This window comes from Ceratotherium simum, chromosome 23, assembly GCF_057802395.1.
Source record: "Ceratotherium simum simum isolate JZ-2026a chromosome 23, ASM5780239v1, whole genome shotgun sequence".
NCBI lineage: Eukaryota > Metazoa > Chordata > Mammalia > Perissodactyla > Rhinocerotidae > Ceratotherium > Ceratotherium simum.
In genome coordinates, this window is record NC_141922.1 from 12,928,944 (window position 1) to 12,953,757 (window position 24,814).

General features: G+C 36.7%; 1 protein-coding gene across 9 annotated transcripts in view; it reads left to right on the forward strand.

The window, feature by feature from the left end:
* The window catches only part of CYRIB (CYFIP related Rac1 interactor B), a 144,543-nt gene that overhangs the window by 91,423 nt on the left and 28,306 nt on the right, over nucleotides 1–24,814 (forward strand). For 4 of the 9 annotated variants that reach the window (XM_087447450.1, XM_087447449.1, XM_004431067.2 and 1 more), the window contains 2 exons: nucleotides 478–516; nucleotides 22,690–22,772. In XM_087447450.1, the coding sequence (XP_087303576.1) occupies nucleotides 22,700–22,772 (73 nt within the window). In that variant the 5' untranslated portion in view covers nucleotides 478–516; nucleotides 22,690–22,699. Of the gene's footprint in view, nucleotides 1–477; nucleotides 517–735; nucleotides 755–21,694; nucleotides 21,778–22,689; nucleotides 22,773–24,814 lie in introns of all 9 variants that reach the window. The other 5 variants (XM_087447454.1, XM_087447455.1, XM_087447453.1 and 2 more) reach the window with 4 other exon arrangements.

Sequence of the window (24,814 nt, forward strand, 5' to 3'; positions counted from 1 at the left end):
ACTGATTTTTTAATTGATTGAAGTTAAATGAACTTAAACTGTGATAAGAATATAGAAATATGCCTCCTTTGATAATTTGAGGCCACTGTTAGAGGAATAAAGAAGAATTACTAATTTTCTTCCCTTGTTATCTCCTGCTTCATAAGCTGTATTGAGAACTGTATATTTTCCTTGGTACACTTATTAGTCTTTGAGTGTCTTGAGGGTGACAGCTAGGTTATCACCTAATGGTGTTTCCCAGGGCTTAACATAATGCCTTATTCTTAGTAGGTCCTCTATATATAGTTGTTGAGTTAATCCAAGGAGATATAGATAGATATGTGTGTATATGTATACACACACACACGTATAGCATATGCATGTGGTATGTGATAACGATCATGAACTTTATTGTTAAAGTTAGTTTTAATAAAATTAAACTTATTTTAAAGTATAATAATGTTTTAGACTTTTTTCCTTTTTTCTTTCTTTAAACAGATAGAGGGACAAGAACAGAATCACCAGCACTGGCTGAAGGTAAATATGTCTTTGGGGGAAATGATTATTCAAATACAAATGAAAAGTTCTGATTTAAATAAAAAACTACATTGGCTAAACATAATTTAAGGAAAATGTTCTGTACATAATATTGAACTGCTAAAAATGTCTTTAGGAAATATCTTATGTTGTTTAGTTTCTGGCTTAGAAGAGGAAGTAGTGGGGAAAATGTAAATTAATTAGAACTTTTTTTTACAGCTTTCTTTCAATAAGAGAGGTATGTGTTTTTATTTGAAATTTTTTAAGTCATTTGAGCTAACACCAGTATATAGTTGATGAAGAAAGGTCTAAGCCGTAGTTCTAGTAGTTTAAAAATATATATATTTGGAAGCTAGAAGGGAAGATGCTTTTACATACTTTTTAAAATAAGAATTCTACCTGTTACTGGTTTTGGTCTTTTTAAAAAAGTCTTAGAAGTAAAGAACGTGACAACAACAAAAAAGTTAACCATTAAAGGTTCCTGAGTACTTAACCATTTATAATCTTGTAATTGTTTTAATTATAACAAGTTAATAGGTATTTGAAAATGTAATTTTTCTATAGACTTACTTTGTGTTCTTCAAGTGAAAATGATCAACTTAAAATCTCTTTCTGTGGTCTTCCTGTTCATCAACAGAGGTATTTACATTTCAAAACTTGCCTGTCATTTTATTAGAAATGATATGACAGTTGTCATGATGGTCCTTTGGAATTGTAATCACCTCACCTACTCTGTATGTTACAGTTCAGGAGTTCGCAACCATTTTTTGTGCCCTGGACCTCTTTGGTAATCTGGTGAAGCCTGTGAATCCCTTCTCAGAATAATGATTCTAACAATGATTCATGATTTTATGAAGTAAAATACATAGGATTAAAAAGGAAACCAGTTATATTGAAATACAGGAAACAAATATTAAAAATACAAATTTTTGATAGAGTAATATATACGCTTCTCACGTTAGAGAATAAGCCTTAGCGACAATTCTGCTAACTACAGTAATTTTAAATAGTGATGAGTTTGCAATAATTGTAATGTGAAAATACCTGTAACTTCTATTGATGATGAGTTCATAGGTATTTCTAATTCTACTGTGGTTTGTTGCCTGTAATCTTGATTGAAGGAATTGCTAAGTTGCACATAGAGGTTAGTGAAAAGATTCCCATCTAAATTCACAAGTCACTGAATTCCCTTTCTGGACCCCAGATTAAGAACTCCTGTTAGTGAAAAGTCAGCTAGACCTTTCTTTCTCCCTCATATTTAAGTAAGTGTAGTTTTTTATATTCTGTATAACTAATCCTAAAGAAGTAGAGTTACGCATGCATTCCTTAAAAAATATCCTAATGGTGTAGGCTAGAAGTTCTTGAGACACCTCTGAAGAAACATTTTTCCTGGTCACTAATCACAGAAACAACATATTCTGTGGAAAAGGGAGTAGAAGGTAAGTGTTAAGCCTTGGAGAGTGCCTGCCTTCAAAGAACTCCCATTCTCGTTCAAGGAACATGAAATAAACTTGTAAAAAAAAAAAAAAATCAATTTGAGATGCCAAAAGTTTAACAAGAGAACTGTCATAATTAATTGCCATAGGAAGGATACAAATAGTAAGTGCTCTGATGCTTGTGTGATAGAAACACAAAGAAAGGTGAAGACTTGTAAAAAGTCACCAAGTGTTTTGCATTTACTTCAGTAGCATGAACTGTACAATGATAATGTGCCAGCCTAAGCTAGGAAGAGCCTGGAACAGTGTCACTAAATTTGAATGTTTGTCTAGCACCTTGTGGCTGCCCACAAATAAAAGGAATGGCAGATCTATTGAAGTTTGGTTGAAGCAAAAACAACACTAATATTTGTTTTGAAGGGGACATGATAGGGTATCTGACTTTTGTGCTTTTTTTGGTTGTAGTACTTGATTTGTTCTATCAATGTGATCTCGCCGTGATGCCTTTTTTTTTTTTTTTTTGTGAGGAAGATTAGCGCTGAGCTAACATCCGATGCCAGTCCTGCTCTTTTTTTGCTGAGGAAGATTGGCCCTGGGCTAACATCCGTGCCCATCTTCCTCTACTTTATATGGGACGCCGCCACAGCATGGCTTGACAAACGGTGCGTTGGTGTGCGCTCATGATCTGAACCCGGGAACCCCGGGCCACCACAGCAGAGCATGTGCACTTAACACACTTGCACGACTGGGTAGGCCCCCTGATGCCATATTTTAAAGATGTTCTCAAAAGCTGCTCTGCCAGGGTCATTGGATCAAGCCCTACTTTTTAAAAACTAATTTACTGCTTTTGCCCAAGTCACCAAGTTTCTTTAGTCCTCAGTTCCTTCTTTTATAAAACTGGAGAATTGAGCTACATGATTTCACGCTGTTTCGTGAACTCTGTATTCTGGGCTCAGATTTTCTGTCCTTTCTGATTCTCTTCACTTCCTCCCTTTCTCTTTCCTTTCTCCCTACTAGCGATTTTAGACATATGGTGAAAATATTGAAAGTAGTTAAGTGATCTGAGCTTTGGTTTGTATAAATATTGCCCTTGTATATGCGATGTGAAACTTTAAAAATTATAATTATTAGATAGCATACTTAGTTCAAAGAAGTTTATGGTATATATATGATATATACATCCTGCATTTGGTCTTACTTAATGGTTTCAAAAATCCATTTAAAATTAATTTGCTCTACTATACTGAGAAAATAATAGATTACTTCCTATTTTTTGTAAATCATTTTTTTTGTTTTTGGGTAACTCAGCTTTTACAATGTTATTTTAGTGAAAGGTATCAGGTCTTATCATTTGATTATAATCATGGAGTGTACATTTTAAGTTAACTCATGGACTCTCTATTCTCCAACTGAAGTAAAATAATATTTCTTAAAATGGTATAACAAAAACATATATATTTGGTTGTAGTTACCTCCTCCTCTGCAAGATCAAAATGTGATCAGTGACCTCTGCCGGAGTTTCTAGCATTGGAAGAGATACTGATTTATAAATGTAGAAAAATTGTTTAAGTACATATCTTAAAAATTATAAGATTATCAAGAAGAGAAAATTTATATTTTGTTTTTCTATTCTATTTGCTTATGATGAGCCTGGAGGAGTTATATTTAAGAGAAAGATTTTAATTGAAATTCAAGAACAAGGGAAACATTTGACTCTGCCCTCCTGTAATTTCGCTGTATTAAATTGCTTAAGCGTGCCAAGCTCAACAGAAAGACCTGACAAACGATAGAGAAACATTTAAAGACATTTCTTAGTTAGCATTTTTCTAGTCATCATATTTGTTTTCTTAAAATTTTTTCTGTGAGAATTTTATTCCTAATTTAGAAATTTTAGTTACTAGTATTGAGTTAATTTCTTTCAGGAACACTTGAAATTTTTCTTTACTCTTTTTGGATGAATTATGTATACTTTCATTTATGACTGAGAAGCAATATGGCAAAATGCTTAAGAGAACTGTTGGGAGCCAGATTTACCTGAGTGAGAATTTTTTTACTAGTAGTTGACCTTCGGGCAAGTTACTTAACCTTCTGACCTTCAGGTTGGTTGCTCAGAAGTAAAGTGAAGATTATAGTGCTAACCAACCTTATAAAATAGTTGAGGACTTTCTAAGATAATACTGTATATGTAGTACTTAGCGTGGTATGTGGCACACAGTAAGATTTCATTTATTGACTTTTACTTTCATTTAGTGCTTACAGCATCCAAGGCCCTCTGCAAGGTGCTTTGGATACAAAAGTTGTTATAGTCACACTCAGGGCAAAATGGTTCTATTGCCCTTAGTTCTTTTAGTCTGAAATGTGTAAGAAGGCCCTTAAGATGAGTGTTTCCTAAATACCCCCTTCTAAACTTTATTCTCTTTCAGAAGCTAAATCCTTGTAATTACTAGACAGGAGATAATCTTGTTTGTAATTTTTTGCGTATGTGAGTATATATGTATAGTCTGATGGGTGACTTTTCTTTTGACCTCAGGTAGTTAAAATATTTAATGGGTTGTCAAGTGGCACAGGGATTGTTTGTTTAGTTTGATTCCTGGAGGCCAATGAGAACTGGGACCAAGGAGGAGAAATTAACAAGTGGGTGAATTTCAGCTTAATACAAGTTTTGTGTGATTCTTGATGGCGAGATTCATGTTGGATTAATTGTGCATCATTTGGTCATTGGCTGAAGTTTCTAAAAAAAGTTTCTAAAATTGAATGAAGTCTAACATTTAAGTCATTTGAAAATACAGTGACTTACTCTTTGGGTGTAGTTGTGCAGAGTAAAGTATTTAAGCAGAGGCCAGATGGCTACTTGGCATGGATGTTGTAGGATAAATTCATACTAAGGTTAGATGATGAAGCTTGAGTCTTCCATTTTAGCATGTCTTAGTCGCTTTGGGCTGCTGTAACAAAGTGTCATAAACTAGGTGGCTTATAAACCACAGAAATTTATTTCTCACAGTTTTGGAGGCTGGAAGTCCTGAGATCAGGGTGGCAGCATAGTTGGGTCCTGGTGAGGGCCCACTTCCTAGTTCAGAGACAGCCGTCTTCTTGCTGTGTCCTCACATTGTAGAACGAGTGAGGGAGCTCTCTGGGGTCTCTTTTATAAGGGCACTAATTCCATTCATGAGGGCTGCACCCTCATGACCTAATCACCTCCCAAAGGCCTTAGCTAATCACATTGGGTGTTAGAATTTCAGCATATGAATTTTGAGGGGACAGAAACGTTCGTAACAGCATGGATGGTCCCTCCCTGGTCTAAGATTCTCTTATTCACTGGTGATTGGATATGAAGCCATTCTGCCTGATGTCTTCCACTCCTCATTGTGACTATTAATGTTAAGAAGAGATCCCTGTCCATCAAAAAAAAATGAGGGATACCTCACTTCAGAGAATTTTTTATCTTGTACGTCAAATTATGAGAGAAAGAAAGTAGAAGGACAAATTTTAAGAACCTCTTAACCATTTCAGTCACAGTAGGAAAACTAGGAATGGTGCTTATTCCTATGTGCCAAATTCTGGCAGATGTCATTGAGATTGGAGGCCTCCTGCTTCCGCTTCTTCTTCCTCCACTTAAATCTCTGTAGGGAAGAAACAGTGATGGCAGGTACATGTCTCATCCTTTTACTACCATGAGGCCTCCTTACCTGGGAGTGAGGCCTGAGTTCCTTGCCCATTTTGCTGTAGTTTGGTGACTGGGAGAGGAGTCCAGAGGCTTTCGTTCTTGAAGGCTGAGGTGGAATGTTTATATGGAGTGGATGAGAATGTTTCCATAGTCCTTAGTTAATCTCCATGCAAAAAATATACATATAAAAACGCTATTTCTGAGGATGACTTTTGGACTTAGGATCAAGATTTTAAGGATTTTGGCTCTTGTTGCTGTAATGCATAAGAACAGGAGAAACATCAATGAAGATTACTTCAGCAGTGATAAAGAATATTGTGGGAAAATATCATTGCTGTCCAGACCAGCCTTAATGTGTTAGTAGTAAACCTTTGCCTGATAACCTTGCCCTTGATTGAGTTTCTTAACTTTCGTGGAGCTTATCTTTGAATTATTCCTTGGTAGGCAGCACATTCTGTAAGCTTACTCCCTGCTTTGTGAAGTTGCGGTTTAATTTGACCTAAAGCTAGACCTTTTATGGGATGCCCTTAGTTTAGGTATGCTCTTCTTTGATAAATAAGCTTTTTTACTTGAATTGTAGTTCATTCGTTAATTTAACGGATGTTTATTGCGTCCTGGCTGTGTGATGGAACGTCTGCCGGAGGCTAGAGTTTCAAAGATGAAGAAGATGTAGACTTAGATGTTTGGAAGAACTGTCTTATAAAACTCATCAAGGAACTGACATGTTCTATCTTTTATAAACTGTTCTATAGAATAGAAAGAGCCAATATATAAAATAGGCTTTATAGCAAAACTAGAAAGGAACAGAGAGAAAAATTATAGGTCAATCTTAACTTTTGAAATAATCCAAAGTGAAATATTATGAAACCACATCTAGGAATGTACATGTATGTATTTAAATGACCAGATAGAGTTGATCCCAGGAATGCAAGGATGGTTTAGCAGTAGAAAATGTATTCATGTAATCTACCATATTCATAGATTAAATGAAAAAATGGTTGACATTATAAAGATGGCAGTTCTGCATCAGAGTGATATATATATGTATACACACCCCATTTTTTGTAGAACTTGACAATCATGTGGCTGAATAAGAGGCCAAGAATAGCTAAAGCAATTTGGTAGATGAATCATTACTTAAACAATAAGCACAGACCACAAAAAAAAAGATGAAAAATTGGACCACATGTGACAAACAGCACCACTAAGACCTATTACAGACAAGGAGAAAGTATTTGCTATGTATATAAGCATCAAAAGATTGGTGTCCAGAATTCCTGTTTAGAATTCCTAAAGCCCAGTTGGAAAAAAAAAAAAAAAAGGTGGTAGATCAGTTGGAGTTGAGTTAGGAAAACATACTACTACGGGTATTTCAGACGGAGGGAATTTAATATAGAGAATTGGTTACAAAGGTGTTAGAGAGACTGGAAGAGCGGAAACGAGAAGAGGAGGAATACAGTGGCAGAAAAAGACGGGGTGGTGCTGTTGGTACCAGGGGTATACTGCTACCACCACTGGCCTGGAACTCACAGACTACACCTGCTTCTGCCTCTAAGTGGGGCATTGGATACTGGAATCACCCCCTCTGAACTGCTCCTACAGCTCCAACTGCTAGTCTGTCCTGGTCTGAAACAGGAAGCTTCTCTCTTTCTCCTGCCTTCTCCTCACTCTCCAGTGCCTCTCATTGACATAACCTAACGGGAACCCAGCTAGCAAGGATGCCTGGGGAATGTCGTTCACAGATTCTAAGCCCCAGCAGTACAGAGTAGTGTATAGAAAGGTAGGTGTGGGGCTGAGAGAGAGTGGGAAAATAAATGGCACAGGCGGCAAGGGATATGAATTATATATTTCACAGATGGCCTAGAAGCATACAAAGAAGTGCACATTTTTACTTGTAATTAAGAAAATACAAATTAAAACATCAGTGAGATATTTCATAGGCAAAATTAAAGCTTGAGGGTTTTTTTTTTTGTGTGTGTGTGGGGAAGATCAGCCCTGAGCTAACATCCATGCCAATCTTCCTCTTTTTGCTGAGGAAGACCGGCCTTGAGCTAACATCTATTGCCAATCCTCTTCCTTTTTTTTCCCTTTTTCTCCCCAAGGCCCCAGTAGATAGTTGTATGTCATAGTTGCACATCCTTCTAGTTGCTGTATGTGGGATGCCACCTCAGCACGGCCGGACAAGCAGTGCGTTGGTGCAGGCCCGGGATCCGAACCTGGGCCGCCAGTAGTAGAGCGCGCACCCAACCGCTAAGACATGGGGCTGGCCCCAAGCTTGAAGTTTTGAAGGATGAGAGAGAGGAAATCTTTTACTAGTGGAACAGTAAATTGATTGAAGTACTTTGGAGAGCAGTTTGGCACAATCTGGTAAAGTTACAGCTGCCTTTTAATTTCTAGATAGCTGTCTTGTAGAAACTCTTGTACGTGGGCACAAGTATATGTAGTGTGTGTAAGGATGTGTAAAGCATAATTTGTTAATAGAGAAAAAATGAAAACTCATTGTCCCTCAGTAGCGGAGTGAATAAATAAACTGGTTTTTTTGAACAGTGAAATAGTATGTAACATCTAAAATGAGTGAACATGGATAATTCTTAAAACACCATTGAGTGAGAAAATTTTAAAGGAATGTGGACAGTGTATCATTTATGCAAATTGAAAAGCAGAATAGTGCTATGTTGTTTATGAACTCATTTCTTTGTAGTAAAAATTTTAAAATATGTTTAGGAAGGAAGCATACTTTTAAGATACTGATTTCCTTAGGAGATGGGGGAAGGGAGGAGAGGAAAGTTGGTTGGGGGAGATTGGGAGGTTAACTGCACAAAAAAAGTGGAGAGACATCTGAAGCAAATATGACAAAATGTTATTGCTTTAATCTGAGTGGTAGAGTATGTGAATATGATATTTTTTTTATGTTTGAATTATTTCCTAATTTAAAGAAATAGAAAACAAGAAAGAATTAAGTATCATCCCCTTTGGGAAGCCATTGGTTAGGTGTTCCTTTTTCTGTATGTTCTTTTGCATACTTCTGTATGGAAGTCTGCCACGCTCTGTCGTCTGGTCTCTTCCATTCGTATGTGAATTCCTCGATGCCACATGTTCAGCGTCTGTCACAGTGATTAGCAGACGGGATCTAAGGAAAGGTTGTTGATTTAAAACAGCAATAAAACAGCAATAACTGCCACCAGGCACTGTAAATACTAGATAAAGAAGTATTCAAGATTTTATAGAATGGTAAGGTTTTTATTTACTAGATCATCCGTGTGTTGTTGCATGTGTATTGGAAAGAGTTCAGGCACCTGAATTCCAATCCAGTCATTTTTGTTGGGCATCTTTGAATGAGTCATGTTTGTTCTCTGAACATCAATGACTTTACATTTTTAATTTTTTAAAATTATTGATACATACAAAAGAATGTATATACCTTTATTTGTAAATTTAAAAGCCTAAAAATAATAGACTCACATGAATCAACCAGTTATTGAGGGACCAGAATACTACCTGAACTTTTGAAGTTGCCCAAATCTGTGGACTCGTCTCTCTCCAGAGATAACCAATATCTTAAATTTTGTGTTTATCATTCCCTGGCATTTTAATATTTATTTTACCATATATGTGTGTATGGATTTCACAATAGTGGTAAATTTTAAGGAAGTAAATTTAGAATACTGTTTTTTGTGTAATGATCATATTTTTTCAAGAGAATCCTTCATGGTAAATCCTTGTAAAATAGGTAATTTTTAGTTTCGGGTTTTTTTTTTTGCATGTTTCCATCATACACCATTCTGTAAACTCCTGAATTATTTACCTTGGAACTTTGTCCTCTCCCTTTGCATACCCTGTGTTTGTACCTGATGAAAGACATTTTAGCAGGAAGCGTTTCTTTGCTTTCTTGTTCTCACTTTGCAACTTAGGTGGTAATTTGCATTGGTGGTTTAATTTTTAATGGCTGGAAGCATGGAAGAGTACTAGTACTAGTAATCCCTGAATCAAACTCAAAGATGCCATGACAGTCTGATGTAATACTATTTAATTATGGTTCGCTTCCATTTAAGGAGCAGTATTGGTCTCCTAATTTATTATATTTATTGCACATGGCCAGTCATCCTAGTGTGTCTTTTATTTAAAATAGCTTAAATGAGATTTTTCATTTTAAAATACTAAATCTAAGTGTATCCACTAGATGTCAGCATTAGGAAAGATGCAGCGTAACATATGTAGAATCATAGCCAGAAGCAATGCAAGAGATTCAGTCTAACAAGGAAACTGACTTGTGTAAAGTCACATATTTTGTGATAGAGTCAGGACTAGAAATCGTCTCCCAGTTTCCACTCCGTTGTTCGTTTGTTACATTTCTGTAAGGCAGGTGACAACTCCATGTGATTACTAGACTAATAAAATATATTGATCTTGACATGTGCTAGGGATTCATGCTGAGATTTTAGTACTACTATGATGGTATTGTAGCTGGGCACCCAGTACTAATACTTGATTCCTGCTTCTCTTCCTTTACATTTTACAAGGGAAAGAGAATCAAAGGATCACTTTATTGATAGCTATACTAGTACCTGATGACGATAGATTGGATCATGTTGGTAAGGTTAAGGATTAAGCTACTCTTTAGAACTTTCTCTGTATCAGTTAGATTTTAACCAGGAAAGCTTGGTATTTTACTTGCTAAGTATTTTAAAATGGGGGATTTAATATATGAGTTTATTTACACAAGTGTTGGAAGCCTGAACAAAAAGAGGATACTGAGGTCTGAGTGTTTTTACTAACAACACTTCTGACACCAATTTTGAACTATTTTCCAACACAGCTTCTGACACCAAATGTTTGAGTTTTTTCCCCACACCAACCAGTTCTCCAACTCGCGAGACACCAGCTGGGTGTCCTACAATTCATTTTGATTCTGACGCTAACTACATGGAATTAGTGCAGAGCCCACAGGTTAAGGGCTCAGTCCCACAAGACTGCCCTCCACTCCAGACGCCAGTTGCAAGTCCCAGGCCTCCTGTACATCTCACCAACCAGCTATGAATCGGGAGTTCCCATGACCTCCTTGTCAGATTTGATAATTTGCTATAATGGCTCATAGAACTCAGGGAAAGACTTTACTTACTAGTACCAGTTTATTATTAAGGATTTTATAAAGGGTACAAATGAACAGCCAGATGAAGAGGTACAGAGGGTGAGATTTGGAAGTGTCCTGAGTGTAGGAGCTTCTGTCCCGGTGGAGTTGGGGTGTGCCACCCTCCCAGTGTGGGGATGCGTTTACCAACCTGAAAGCTCCTCAAAACCCCATTATTTAAGGGTGTTGATGGAGGTTCCATTATGTAGGCATGACTTATTATAAATCATTGGCGGTTGGTGATCAACTCAGTCTTCAGTCCCTCTCCCCTCCCTGGAGGTCAGGAGGTGGAGCTGAAAGTTTCAACCCTCTAATCATGTCTTGGTCTTTCTGACAACCAGCCCCCATCTTGAAGCTGTCTAGGGGCCTGCCAAGAGTCACCTCATTAAAACAAAAGAGGCTCCTGTCACTCACGAAATTCCAAGGGGTTCAGGAGCTCTGTGTTAGGAACTGAGGATAAAGATCAAATATATATTTCTTATTATATCACATAAGGTAATTTAGATATTAATGGTAACACAGGAAGCAACTATTACTTCTAGAGCTGGGGGAACAAAAGGGAAGACATGGGTTAGGCAGAATTTAGGAGCTCAAAGGAGGAACCCTGTAAGGCTGGAGACAGACCTCTGAAGGAGGCCAGGTGCTGCTCTGCTGCTAGGAGTTCCACACGAAGCTAGAAGCTAGAGCCTAGAGCCGTTGCTGTCTTTTGCATGACAGGAAATGCTCACGGGACTTGAAAACGGAAAGAAGGACCTTCTTTCTTCCCATCTGATTTCCTTTTAGTCCCTCCCATTGATGGAACTTCAGGAGAAGTCAGCTGACAAAGTGGTCTGGGAAATGTACTTAACAGGATTATAGTCCAACATCACGAAGCAGAGTCTAGAAGGATGGGCTTGGGGGTGAGAGGTAGTTGATAACTAACCACCACAGTCCACCTCTTTTACTACTCAGCATTCATTTATCCATGTTGCTTTAAGTACAGCAGAAACAGCATTTTCCTGCTTCCTTTCAGAATTCTAGTCCTTGAATAGCTTATGCTCAAATTGTCTGTGGGTACAGATGGAAGGAGAAAACCCCTATGAATGTAGAGTGCCAGAGGGGATGCTAAATCTACTTACCAAGTTCAGTGGAACCAGGAGTGGGGAGAGAATTGAAGTCTGGGGAGCTCAGGTTCTGCTTAAGCATGTTTACCATATAAAGATCACAAGACAGGAAGGGCAGGAGAAAAAGGGAAATCTTGGTTATGTCATTTAATGAACAAATGTTTGTTGCCCAGTTGTTGTCACTGTGCTAAAACAAGATGCTGTTTAGCAGCTTCTCTTGTTGGGAAGAAAGCAGGGGAAGAAAGCAGTGGAGAAGTAGGTGCAAGAAGAAGGTTTGGGTGTGATGCACATTTGCAGTGCAGACAGAGCGCATAGCATAATGTCAGGACAGTTATTACAGGTGCTTTATTGGTAGACTTGCTTGAGTTGGTGTTTTCTCTCCATTATACTGGCACACAACTATTGGAGGTTTTCACCTTCTTAGAGAGTTAGTATGTTCAATACCATCCACTACTATGTTTGTTCCTAATGTGAGTTGCAGCCACATCAGAAGCTCAGAAGGAATTGTGATTATACCTTTCCTTTAAATTATTGTGTACCTAACTAATCCTTCAAATAGAAGAAATGCCACTGGATCCCACCTATTTACAGTTATTAAGTTAATTTAGTAGGTATTTATTGAATATTTACTCTGCACTATGTTGAAGATTTACTTTGTTGCTTGTATCAGAGGTGCACCAGATGCACATTTGGCCAGTAACGTCAATATTCAGCTAAGGCCAAAGCCAAAAAATCATCATAGGATAAACTTCTGGGATACTTTAATAAATCTGAAAATTTATCAAAATTTAATTATTACAATGTTATTAATTTTAATAGTCAGATTTTTAAAGTTTGATATATTGAAAATTTTTTGTTCTTGTACTGTTGTTGCTGCTAGATTACTCCTGGAGTTAAGTCTACCGTTCATTTGCAAATTAAATCAACATTTGCTTTTAAATGGTGATGCTGCAGTTGCATAGAAGCAGTTCTGCAAACAAGACTTGTGCAGTGTTTGAAGAAGATGGTGCCTGAATGTTTTCAGAACAGATGCGCTAAGTGAGATTGTTGATATCATTTGAATTTTTTTGAAGGTTCTACTAGTTTAGCTTGTACTTGCTGCTTTATGCAATCGCTTGAGAAATGTTTATACTTAAACCTTAGATCTAGAAACGTGGCTTTGGAGTTACATAATTGGCTTTCAGGATAACAAAAACATGTGAATTTCTACCTGCCTTTCAACTTTGCGTTCACCTGATTTGAACATTTTCTGTGTAGTAGATTGATTAAGAAGGATCTTTTCAACATGTGTTGTATAATATTTCTGTAATTGCTCTCTAAGAGCACATCAATTTGGTCATTTCTTGAATAGGTTCTAGCAGATGAATTACTTTCTCTCAAGGAACCATTGCTTATTAGTAATTTTGTTTTCTGTTGCCATTGTTATTATATTCAGAGTACAGTAGTAAAGCTTTTTTTAATGTTAAAGCAGATTTTTTAAATAGCTGCTTGATTGAGTCCATGACAAAGCAATTCAGAATCTCTTCTATGTCTGGTAGTTTGTCTTTAGAAGGAGAGTTATGAAAGTGATTCACTATATTTTTGCTCATGCGAAATATTATATTTTGTTATATTACGTTGTGTTATAATTAGTTTCTGAACATACAAAAGGGTATGAACAAAATGTAAGCTTGTGTTTCCTCAGTCTCTCCTGGCCTTCATCATCTGTGTTCCTTTTTCAGTGAAAATTGCATCATCTTTTTCATTATTGATTTTCCATTCTGTTAGTATTTCTTCAGATTCACAGTACACGTGTATGAGAACTAGAAATTTCTTAGCAGACAAGTAGAGCAGAAGCATAGTTGAATTCCACATTAACCCACCATCTTGTCAATTTTAAAGACTTCCAGTTGTCTCTACAGGTCTGAATGTCTGATGAGATAGAGAAATAGCATATTTAATATTAACTAATATTTTTATGTGCAATAGAATGTAATTCAGGAGCATTTTATAGTAATATGCTTTCTAGAAGACCTTTTTGCCTAGGATTCAGAGCTTGGATAAATATAAGAAATTCTTTGTCTTCAACACTAAAAATGGTTGGCAGTTTCTAGTGATCATTTTGACATATTTTTTCACATTCACACATTTTTTAGTCACCATAAATTAGAAGGTACGGAATTGTATTACAGCATTCTTATGAAATCTGTTGTTTTGAAGTTTTATTAGAGAGAACAAAGTATGTTTTCAGTATCTCCTTTTTCTCTAACACTTCATCATGTTTATTAATGTTCTTTATTTGGTTATCTGGGTTGAAGATGATAATGGATGTTGGCTTGCTTTTGGAGTTTGTCCTCCTTGTAAAATTTTGAAGGGGCAGAATTGACACTCCGCTTTTAATTCTTTCATAGAAGATGTGAAGAATTCCCAAAGAGGACTTTTTAGGAGGGCTTTAGGTCGAAAGGAAATTAAATACAACTTAAACCCACATTTTAAAGCTTATTTTGTTTAACAAGATGAATGCCATTCAGTTTTACATAGATCAAAATTATGATACAGGCTAGTCTGCAGTCTTATTTGTGTTTTGGAACCATATTTGTGGCTGTAGAAGGATATTATGTTCTTTCTAAGTTATCTTGGCAAACTGTAGACTTTCTTGATATTCATATTATTTGTCCATTTATTTCCCTAATATCTAACATTTGAAAAATTCTTAATACTTGGGCATATACTTAATGATTTTGACTGAGAGAGACAGACAGACACTCTTCATTGATTTGACTGGGAAGGCGATGAGCTCTTCAGGCCTTTTTTTTTTTCCCCCCAACTCGGTTTTCAATTGTCAGTATTTATTTTGGTCTTTCCTCTCCCCTCCTTGGGACACTCCTGTAACTTTGCAGACAAAGTTTTGTTTTCTGTGTATATTTTTAATCATGCAATTTTTCATCTAATATTTGTGACTGCCTACAACATTCCAAGCGTTGTTCTAGGTGCTGGGGATAGAGTAGTGTACAAAACAAAGCTCCTGCCTTCTTAATGTTCTCCTTGCCATGGAAGACAGAGTAAATAAATAATCAGAGGAATGAATATGTGTTAGATGGTGGTAACCGTCAATTTGGGAAGAGAATAGAGAGATGAGAGGGGAAGAGATATTATAGATAGATGGATCAAGGAAGCCCTCTCTGAGGTGGTCTCATTAAACAATGACCTGAACAAAGTGCAGTAGCTTGTCATTTGAAGATCTGTGGACAGAGGATTCCGGGCCAGAGAAAAGCAGGTACAAAGGCTCCAAGAGGACAGAAATCTTCCTGTGTTAGAGACACTGCAACACACTGTTGTGGAGAGTGATTGGAGTTGAGACCAGAGTGAGCCAGGGACAGATCATGTAGGATTTTGCGGGACCTGATAAGGAGTTGAGATTTTATTCTGAGTACATTGGTAAGCCATCGCATGTTTTTTTTTTTTTTTTTGATTTATTTATTCCCCCCCCCCAAAGCCCCAGTAGATAGTTGTATGTCATAGCTGCACATCCTTCTAGTTGCTGTATGTGGAACGCAGCCTCAGCAGGCTGGAGAAGCGGTGCGTCGGTGCGCGCCCGGGATCCGAACCTGGGCCGCCAGCAGTGGAGTGTGTGCACTTAACCACTAAGCCACGGGGCCGGCCCAATCGCATGTTTTTGAGCAGAGAAGAGATGTGGTTGATTTATTTTTTTGAAAGATTTCTTTGCCTCTTATAATAAGAAGAGTTTGTAGGAGGCCAAGGTAGAAGCAGTTAGGAGGCTTTTGAGATAATCCTGGCAAGAGGTGATGGTGGCAAGAACCAGGCTGGTATAGCAGTGAGGGAGGTGAGACGGGGCACCCGCTAACCTAATGAGAAAAGTGTATTGAGGAGGAGGGAGTGCCAGTTACGTCAGATGCTCCTGACAGGTGAAGTAAGGTGAATACTTGAGAAATGATGATTGATATTAGCAACAGGGAGGTTATTTGATGACCTTGCCAGAGCAATTTTGGTGGTGTAGGGTTGGGCAAAAGCCAGGTTGAAGTGGGTTTAACAGAGAATGGAAGGAGAAGAATAAAAGACAATGACTGTAGACAACTCTTCTTAAGGAATTTTGCTACAGAGAGAAGCCCGGAATAGGGTGGGAGCTAGTGAGGGAAATAGAATCAAGATAAGTTTTTTTGTTTTAAGATGGGAGAAATAACTGCACATATGCCAAAGGGAAGAGTACAGAAAAAGAATAGCCATAAAATAGGAAGGAAACTCAGGAGAATGTATTGTCCTAAATGTCAGATGAAGAAAGTGTTTCAGGCAGGAGTGAGTGATACACTGGGTCTAAGTAAGAGGTCCAGTAAGTTGAAGTGTGAAAATTGCCCTTTGGATTCAGCCAGATACAGGTTTTGGTGACCTTGACGGGAACCAGCTTCATTGTAGTGGTGAGAATAAAAGCCAGATTGGAATGAGTTGAGAGAATGGGATGTGAAAAAGTAGAAAGAAATAACTATGGCAGCTCACTTGACAAGTTTTACTGTAAAGAGGACAGGCAAGACGGTGTGGTAGTGGAGGGGACGTGGAGCCTTGAGTAGCGAGTGGGAGAAAGGGTACCCTGGAGAAAAGCTTGTCCATCAGGAGCAGGTGCAGAGGGTAGAGCGAGTGGTTACTGATGAAGAAAGGGTGGTAGAAAGGATAGTAGATGTTTCTTTTTCTTTTTTGTAAAAAACATAGTAAGGGCATTTCTTGCTTGTGAGGATGGAGGATAGATTGTTGAAGGTTTGAAGAGATACAGAAAAAAAAAGGCTTGTGGAATGGTCACCTGGTAGAGTGGGAGAGTAGATTGGAGATATGTAGTAGGATTGCTAGGCAAACTGAGAACGCACTTCATGTTTGTGGTTATAGGTTTAAAGTAGTGGTTCTTGACCAGGGGCAATTTTACCCCTAGGAGATATTTGGCAGTATCAGGAGATATAGTTGGTTATCACAACTGGATGCTGGGGTGATACCAAGTGTCTAGTGGGTAGAGGCCTGGGATGCTGCTAAACATGCAATGCACAGAACAGCCCCCACAACAAAGAATTATATGGTTCAAATGTTAATAACGCCAAGTTTGAGAAACCCTGATTTACAGTAAAGCTAGTCAGTATGTGTATGAGTTTTGCTTTCTTCTCACCACCCACTCGGAACTACTTATTAAGTTGATAAACTGGACGTGAAGAAAACTGACCCTAAACAAATAGACTCATTCAGATTGTGTTAAGTATGCGGAAGGAATAAGTTGGGTGATGTGATAGAAGATAATGAGGTGAGGGTGCAACTACTATTGATAAAGTTGGCAGAGAAAAGCCTCTGTGAAGAGGAGGTGTTTAAGATGAGACCTGAAGGATGAAAAGAAGCCAGCCATGGGAAAATGCCTGGGACTAGCATTCTAGGCAGAGGAGACAGCATTATAAAGCCCCTGAGCCTCAAGAGTGAATGAAGTAACAGTTTCTCTTAGGAATTTTCTAGAAAGAGAGAGGAAATAGTATAGTATTAACTGTAGCATATGGTTGTTTCTATTGGCTTCTATTATTCTAATTAAGGAAATTTTTTTTCAAATGTTTTATGGGAAAATGGTCTAATGTATTTATTAAGTGCCTTTTGTGAGCTCAAAGATACACAGACTACAGGCCAGGAAGAGTGTGTTCCTTTCCAGATAAGTTGCCAACTTTGAAACAAACATGTAATGTAAGAGCTCATAGTCACAGAATCCCACCAGAATTATTACACGCACTTGAGGTAAACTATATTTGGTTTCAGTGTATTAAAGTTGTATTAAATTTCTTCTTGGTTTACTTAGTAAATATTTGTAATATTTAGTTTAAATCCAAAGATTACAATAAAAAGTAATTTGAAGCAAACTTCTTTAGCTTTTACTCCTAAATTCAGATTTTAAGACTTAGTTTATTATTTTAAATTATAATATTTATTATTTACTTTGAAATAGTGTCTCTAATATATATCAGTAGTTTTTTGGACCAAGTTTTATATAATTTGAAAAATCTTTTAAACTTTTTGGTATCTTTCATATCAGATTTATTTGTTCATCTGAAACTTAGAAGTCTTGTTAGTCAGAACTCTTTTAGATGCAAATGACAGAAGCTCAACTCAACTAAACAGGTAAAAGCGAAATTGGTTGCAAGAAACTAGGATATCTTAAAACCAGGGGGAAATCTAGCAACTAAATTGAGGGAAATGGCAGCTGGAACTCAGGCACAAATGGGATCAGAAATTAATGATTTTAGGACACTTTCTGTGACTCTCCACTGCTTGTTGGCTTCATTGTTTTGTGACAGAATGACTTCCTCTGTGCCAAAAAATATGGCTGCCACACACAGTCCAAATCCTCACATTTCACAAGTTCTGCTCTGGGAGCAGATCCTGTAGGTCAGTCTGATTGCTCTCACAGCAGCCATAGCAATAGCGACAAATGGATTGCCAGGCATGGTACTAAATGTTTTGCTTTTGTTAACCCATTTAATGATTTTGTGAACCCTATGCAGTGGATGTTATCATTACCCACATTTTACAGATGAGAAAACTGAGGCCTGGAAAAGTCAGGAAACTTGACTAAAGTCACAAAGCTTGGAATTGGCAGAGCTGGGCTTTGGTACCTACCAGAGCTGATGATTAGCCACTATATCATGTTCATTGAAATCAGTCACCCTGAGGGGATAGAAGGTTTTTTGTTTGTTTTGTTTTTGTATGAAGAGTTAAACTATGTAAGACAGTGATATGGTTTTAATTTATCCTTATAAAAAAGTTATGACAACTGATATTATTTTAATGAGCTGTTTTCAGATCTTTGAAAAATTCCATGAATTTTTATTCAAAGAGACACACATGGTGTGGGTTGCCTGCACAGCGTCTGTCTGTGTGCTGTACGGTAAAGGGACTGTCTGCGTTGGACCGCAGTTGTACTGCATCAGTGGTTCTCAGCCAGTGGTGATTTGGCCCCCAAGGGGACATTGGCCATATCTGGAGTCATTTTTGGTTGTCACAACTTGTAGGTTGCTACTGGCATCTGGTGTGTACAGACAGGCCCAGGATGCTGCTAAAAATCCTACAATTTGAGACAGACCCCCCCCCCCGCCCCGCCCCACAAAAGAATTACCCAGCCCCAAATGTTAATAGTGCTGAGGTTGAGAAAGCTGTACTAGATAAACTGGACCATTTTCAAACTAAGTGTCTCTGTTTGGAATGAAGAGGTAAGAAGAGTGAATGGGTCAGGACCAAGGATGGTGAAGGGTAAGGCCTGTAGGGTCATGTTAGGCTGGGGTGCCTCGAAAGGAGGACTAACTAGTGGAAGAAGTTTGCAGAAGGAGATGTAGGAAAATGGAGCAGTCAAACTTGGCTAGTTTCAGCATTCTCCCTGAGGATCGACTGTGTGCATACACATAAAACAGTAAGGAAGCCTGACTTCTCCCTTCTCCCTCCCTCCTGTGCCTGATGATGGTATCATAGGACTAACTGTAGGACAGCATTTCAACAATATTCTTGACAAAAATGGGCTTCGTGATTTATTCTGATTTATAACATTGAGATTCAGTGATCAGTTGGAGACTCTGGTTTGTATGAAAAGAAATAGAACCATTATTTTTTAAAATTATTTTGTGATTTTTGGGTTATAATTATACCAACACCGAACATTTATTGAATGCTTTCTGTGTGCCACTGTGCTAAGTCAGTGCTTAATCTCATTGAACTCTAATAATAACCTTTTAAGATTGTTACTATGGTTATGTATATTTTACTGATGAGAAAATGAGTCCCAGAAGCGTTAACCAGCATCCTCAAGGTCAAACAGCTAGTAAGCTAGAGTTAGAATTCTGGTGTGATTCCATAGACTAAACTCTTAACACCAAATGGTGTGCTGCCTTTTTCCTCTTTAAGACGATTAAAGAGCCAGCCCTGGTGGTCAAGATTCGGCGCTGTCACTGCCCGCGGCCCAGGTTTGTTTCCTGGTCATGGAACCACACCACCTGTCTGTCAGTTGTCCTACTGTGGTGGCAGCTCACATAAAGGATTAAAAGAAACAACTAGGATACACAACCATGCACTGAAGCTTAAAAAAAAAGAGACAATTACAGTCCTTTCTCATGCTTATTTCCCATCTATAGTTGAAGTTTTGATACCACCAGGTAATTCTTTGTATATTTGGTCTCAGTTCTTGTTAGTGAGATAATTTATATATGTTTGGAAACAGATATTCCATATATATTTGAAAGCTTTTAAAAATTGAAGCTGTGAAATACCCTATTTCCAAATGGTTCCTAAAAAAAAAAAATCTATTGAATAAATGTAGTAACCAATTTGGGGTGATTATTTGGATATGATGATTTTGAAAAAATGCTTATATTTTCCTTATATATAAAAGTTTGGTATTATTAAACTTTTTACAATATATTAGATAGTTAAGAGAAATATTTTCCTCTTAGTTTTAGTCTTAGCTAATCCATCTGTGTAAAACATTTTACAAAATCTTTCCAGTGAAATTCTGTGTAATAGGGATTTTAATACCAAAATAAGATAGATTTCTACCTCTCCCATTGGGAGAATATTGTTTTAAAAGAGAGAGGACCCTTCAGTATTTATCTTATTTGTGAATAAATTAGATTACTTTAAACATTTTCTATGAAGTGTCTGTGTCAGTCCATCAGACTTTGACCTCTAAAGCAAACAGCTGTTATGTGTATACATATACTGTTATTTCCTCTTTGGGAAGCTTAAGGTGAGGAAGGTTCTGCCATTGTGCAGGGACTAGGTGGAGGAAGGGCTGGGACAGCACAGGCGGCCCCAAGTGCTCAAGACTTCTTGTAATGGGGGTGAGTAATAAGGTGTCTTCTTTCTTGATAAAGATATTATTACTTTTATTTGTTTCATTTACATTTGCCAGCAGTTCCATATTGGGAGAAAAAGTATTGAGATTGGGGAAGGGGGGTTGCAGGGTGCCATGGTCTGCCTTCCTTTTGGTTGCTGCAGCTTCCAAGTTTGAACCTGGTTTCCTGGATGTTCCTGACACCTCCTTCCACCTTCATCCTCACTGAGTCATGGCAAATTCTTGGGAAAAATTGATGACAGTGCCTTATTTTTACTGTTTTTCCTTTGCAAGCTTACTAAGTTGTGATAATTGCTGGCTCCTTTTCTGCTTGTTTGCTATGTTAACTTCCAGGTTACGTACTTTGTATGGTTGTATATAGTTGATCTTGTTGAAAAATCAATCTATGAGTTAAATAATAAAAAGTTTGATTAATCTTAGGAGTATAGAAGATGTAAGAAACATTGGTTTGTGTGTGGTCAAATTTTTTAAATGGGTCATTAATTGATAACTCCCTTCAGTCTTTAATGGTTAAATGTGGTTTGAATACTATCTTCCTTGTATTCCCAACAGAATTTGATTCTGCAAGAAGGAAAATATCCCTATTATTTAAAAATAATGGTCTCAATATTTACTTATTTGAGAAATCTATTTTTGATGTTAATTTAAATTGAGAATATATGCCTCAAACATTTAAAGGAGCACAGTCTGTGTAACCTGAAAGATGAATTCATGGCCTAGCATAGATATTAATCAAATGTAAATATTGCAAGTTATATGTAAAAATCTGATCTTTTTTCCAATCTTGCTTTATGTAACTTTTTTGATATGTGGAAAAGAGGGACAGTAACTATAAACTCAGAGCCAAATGTGCTTTTGTTGTTCCAAATTTTCAATGCTAGAAGCATATAAACCTGCACCTGTTGGTAATTATGAGCAAGCCAGCCTTTGCCAAATCCCAGGCCTCTGCTTAAAATTTTTTTTACTGGAACTAAATGACGTTGCCATTTTTATTTTTAGGTTTGCTGGCATGGGTAATCTCATTAAGGTGCTAACCAGGGACATAGACCACAATGCAGCACATTTTTTCTTGGACTTTGAAAGTAAGTCTCTTTAGCCCTTCACAGCTGGTGCATAATGGTAAAGGTGAAAGATTAATTATGCTCACACCACAGTGAAGGCCAGCCAAAATATTCGTTAATAAAATATGGGGATCAAACAAAGTTTGCATGATTTTTTTTCTTAATCGTAGGCAAACATCACCATCATATGTATAATTCTTTAGTTTTTCCATTTGCTAAAATCATGTTGAGTCTGTAGCCAGTGCTGTCCTTTCATTAGTCCATGAAGCAAGTAGCCTTATGATGAACATTCTAACAGTATGCCTTAGTGATGCCCAACAATCTGTTTGCTTATAATCCGGCAATAATTTTCTAAAAAATTAGAATTGTGCTGCATATCCAGAATCAATACTTTAAATAACCTCTGCAAATTATTAATAATCCAAATTTGGTTAGAAATATATGGTCTACTTAATGGCATACGGGAAGTAAGTTTAATATTCTGCTATTTTAATATGAAATGCAAAGGTGAGCTGTGGCCAAAGTCTTAATATATGGCTTTGAAATAAATTGTTGTTTCAGTGCAGTGTGAAGATTACATGTGAATAATTATTGATCAGAAATTTCTTTTTCAGAATACTAGCACTATTGGAATACTTACAGAATTTTTCATTATAAGGCCATTAATGAAACTTGTCTTGGGAGAATTTTGAGAAGAATTAGACCAACAGTTGTGCCATTGTGTACAGGAAAACCACATTTCACCTCTAGGTCCTACATATCAACACCTTGAGAACCCGGTTTGCTGTCTGCCAGAGCACAGTCTGGGTAACCTGAAGGACGAATTCATGGCCTAATGAACGTTTTCCCTGTTACTATTTAAAAAAAAAAAAAATTTCAGATGTTCTTTTTTATAAAGGGATATTTTCTCTTTTCTCATTCTTGTCTTGACAGGTACCTTAACATGGGGAATCTTCTTAAAGTTTTGACATGCACAGACCTTGAGCAGGGGCCAAATTTTTTCCTTGATTTTGAAAGTGAGAAGATGATTTTATATCTATTTCTCTTTGCCTGCAGTAGACTGCGTTTGTCTTGCACTAAATGAATGTTTCCACTTTGCCATCTTTTTAACTGCTTTGCATGACTGAGCTATGAATTGTTTGAGTAAAATTTCTAGTGCCTTCTAGAACTGGAAGTCATATTTTATAGATTAAATTGTGATAAAATGTTTTCGCTTGAATTTTTATGAGATTCATATCTCTTAGTTGGACATTATTTTATAATTTGAGATCTCTAATGAAAACATTTGAGATTCTCTAATGAAAACATTCTTAAGAAGAAATTTTGATGGAAAGGGCAAATGCTACTTCAAAAATTGGTAATAGAGACAATATTCGGGGAAAAATTTATTGCAGCTGAGAAAAATTGACTAGGTTTCAATTATTCTATGTACCTATTGAAGTATTTTAAATATAAATCTGTTCATGAAGGCCATTCAAAGCTCAGTATTTTGGGCATAATATTAAAAGGTAGGTGTGAACCTTAATTATTTAATCTTTGCAGATAATTTGAAAAGTGGAGAAATTCATTATATGTATTTATTTCAGGAATTCATTTTTTTCTAACTCTAAATAAAAAGAAAAATAATGGGTTCACAGACCTTTAAGTAATTTGCCTTCTGTTTGTTTTATGTTGCATGACCTATTGTAATATGGTCTGAGAGTGGCAGGTAAGTGTCATTGACCCCCGTGCATGTTGAAAAGCTTTTGCTTTTTTGGCTGTCAGTATTGCTTTAGCTTGTCTGGTTGTCAAATTGAGAACAATGATATTAAATTGGTGTTTTAGTGTGAATGTTGCTATTTTAATCACAATAAAATTGTTAGGAAAGGGTGAAGAGATAGCCCTTAACTTATAAATCGTGTGATCCCTTGGATTTTTATTGAACAGATTTTTAAATACCTAAAATTTAAGACCTTTCTGGTTTTAAAAACAAAATAAACAAATTCCTTAAAATAAATTCCCAGATCGTCATTGCATTTTTCATCACCTTCAATTTAGTGTATGTGATATTATATAATTCATTCTATTTTATGAATAATTTATGTATTTTTTCTTTAAACCAGGACAGTTATCTGAACACATCAATTTATAGCTTATCTCCATTTTATGGAATAATTTGTGGTCTCTGATATTTTTCTACTTTTATTACATTTCTATAAGTGTTCTGTTACAGTTTGGGTACTGTGTGTAGGCTAGCAAAGAGTAGTAATGTCAATATCAGGACCATATTAAATTGTTGGGTTTTTAGGGGAAAATATTATTAAATGAATATTCGTTTTCTTGACCCTTCTCAACAATTTAACAATGCTATTTTAAGTGCATGTTTAGCATGAATTTTAATCAGCTTGGGGATGTTGAGCAGATTGCTGACTTGAAGATTATCCTTTCAGATGAGGCAACTTACATTAGAGCTGTACTTTATTTGCGTCTGTTTCAATCTTGGTCTTGTATATTTTTCTGCTATTCTGTCTCCTTTTTATTCTTTGTCTCAAATTCCTTTCATTTGCAGAATCTTGGCTTTGATACAGTCAAGATCTTGTTCAAGACTTGGCACTTGATCTTTTTACAAGCCTAGCATTATGTTGTGGTCAAGTCAGAAGCCTGAATTTACTGTAGTATTTAAAATAGTATTTGGTCTTGGTTTTCCAGTCTGTGGAGATTTGGATCATTATCCTTAAAATTTAAATAGCTAATTTAGTGGCAGGAAAAGGTTAAAATTGCTAACAACAATGACAATAACCATAATGAAGAAGTACACATAAAGTGTTAACTTCTTAATTGTAGAACTTTTGGTTTGACACTTACTGGCATACTGTAAATGAAAGTTAGTGAAAACATACTGTATAGTGGGCCAGAGTTTGCCCATAGTTATTTCTTACTTAGATTTTTAAGTGTTTTCTTTTGAGTCTAACATTAGAGTTCTCTTAATCAATTTTAACTCTCATCTGGATATTTGCATATTTGTCTTCTTTTTGGAAATATGCATTTGTAAAAGGTTACCTTATCGTCAGGCTACTAT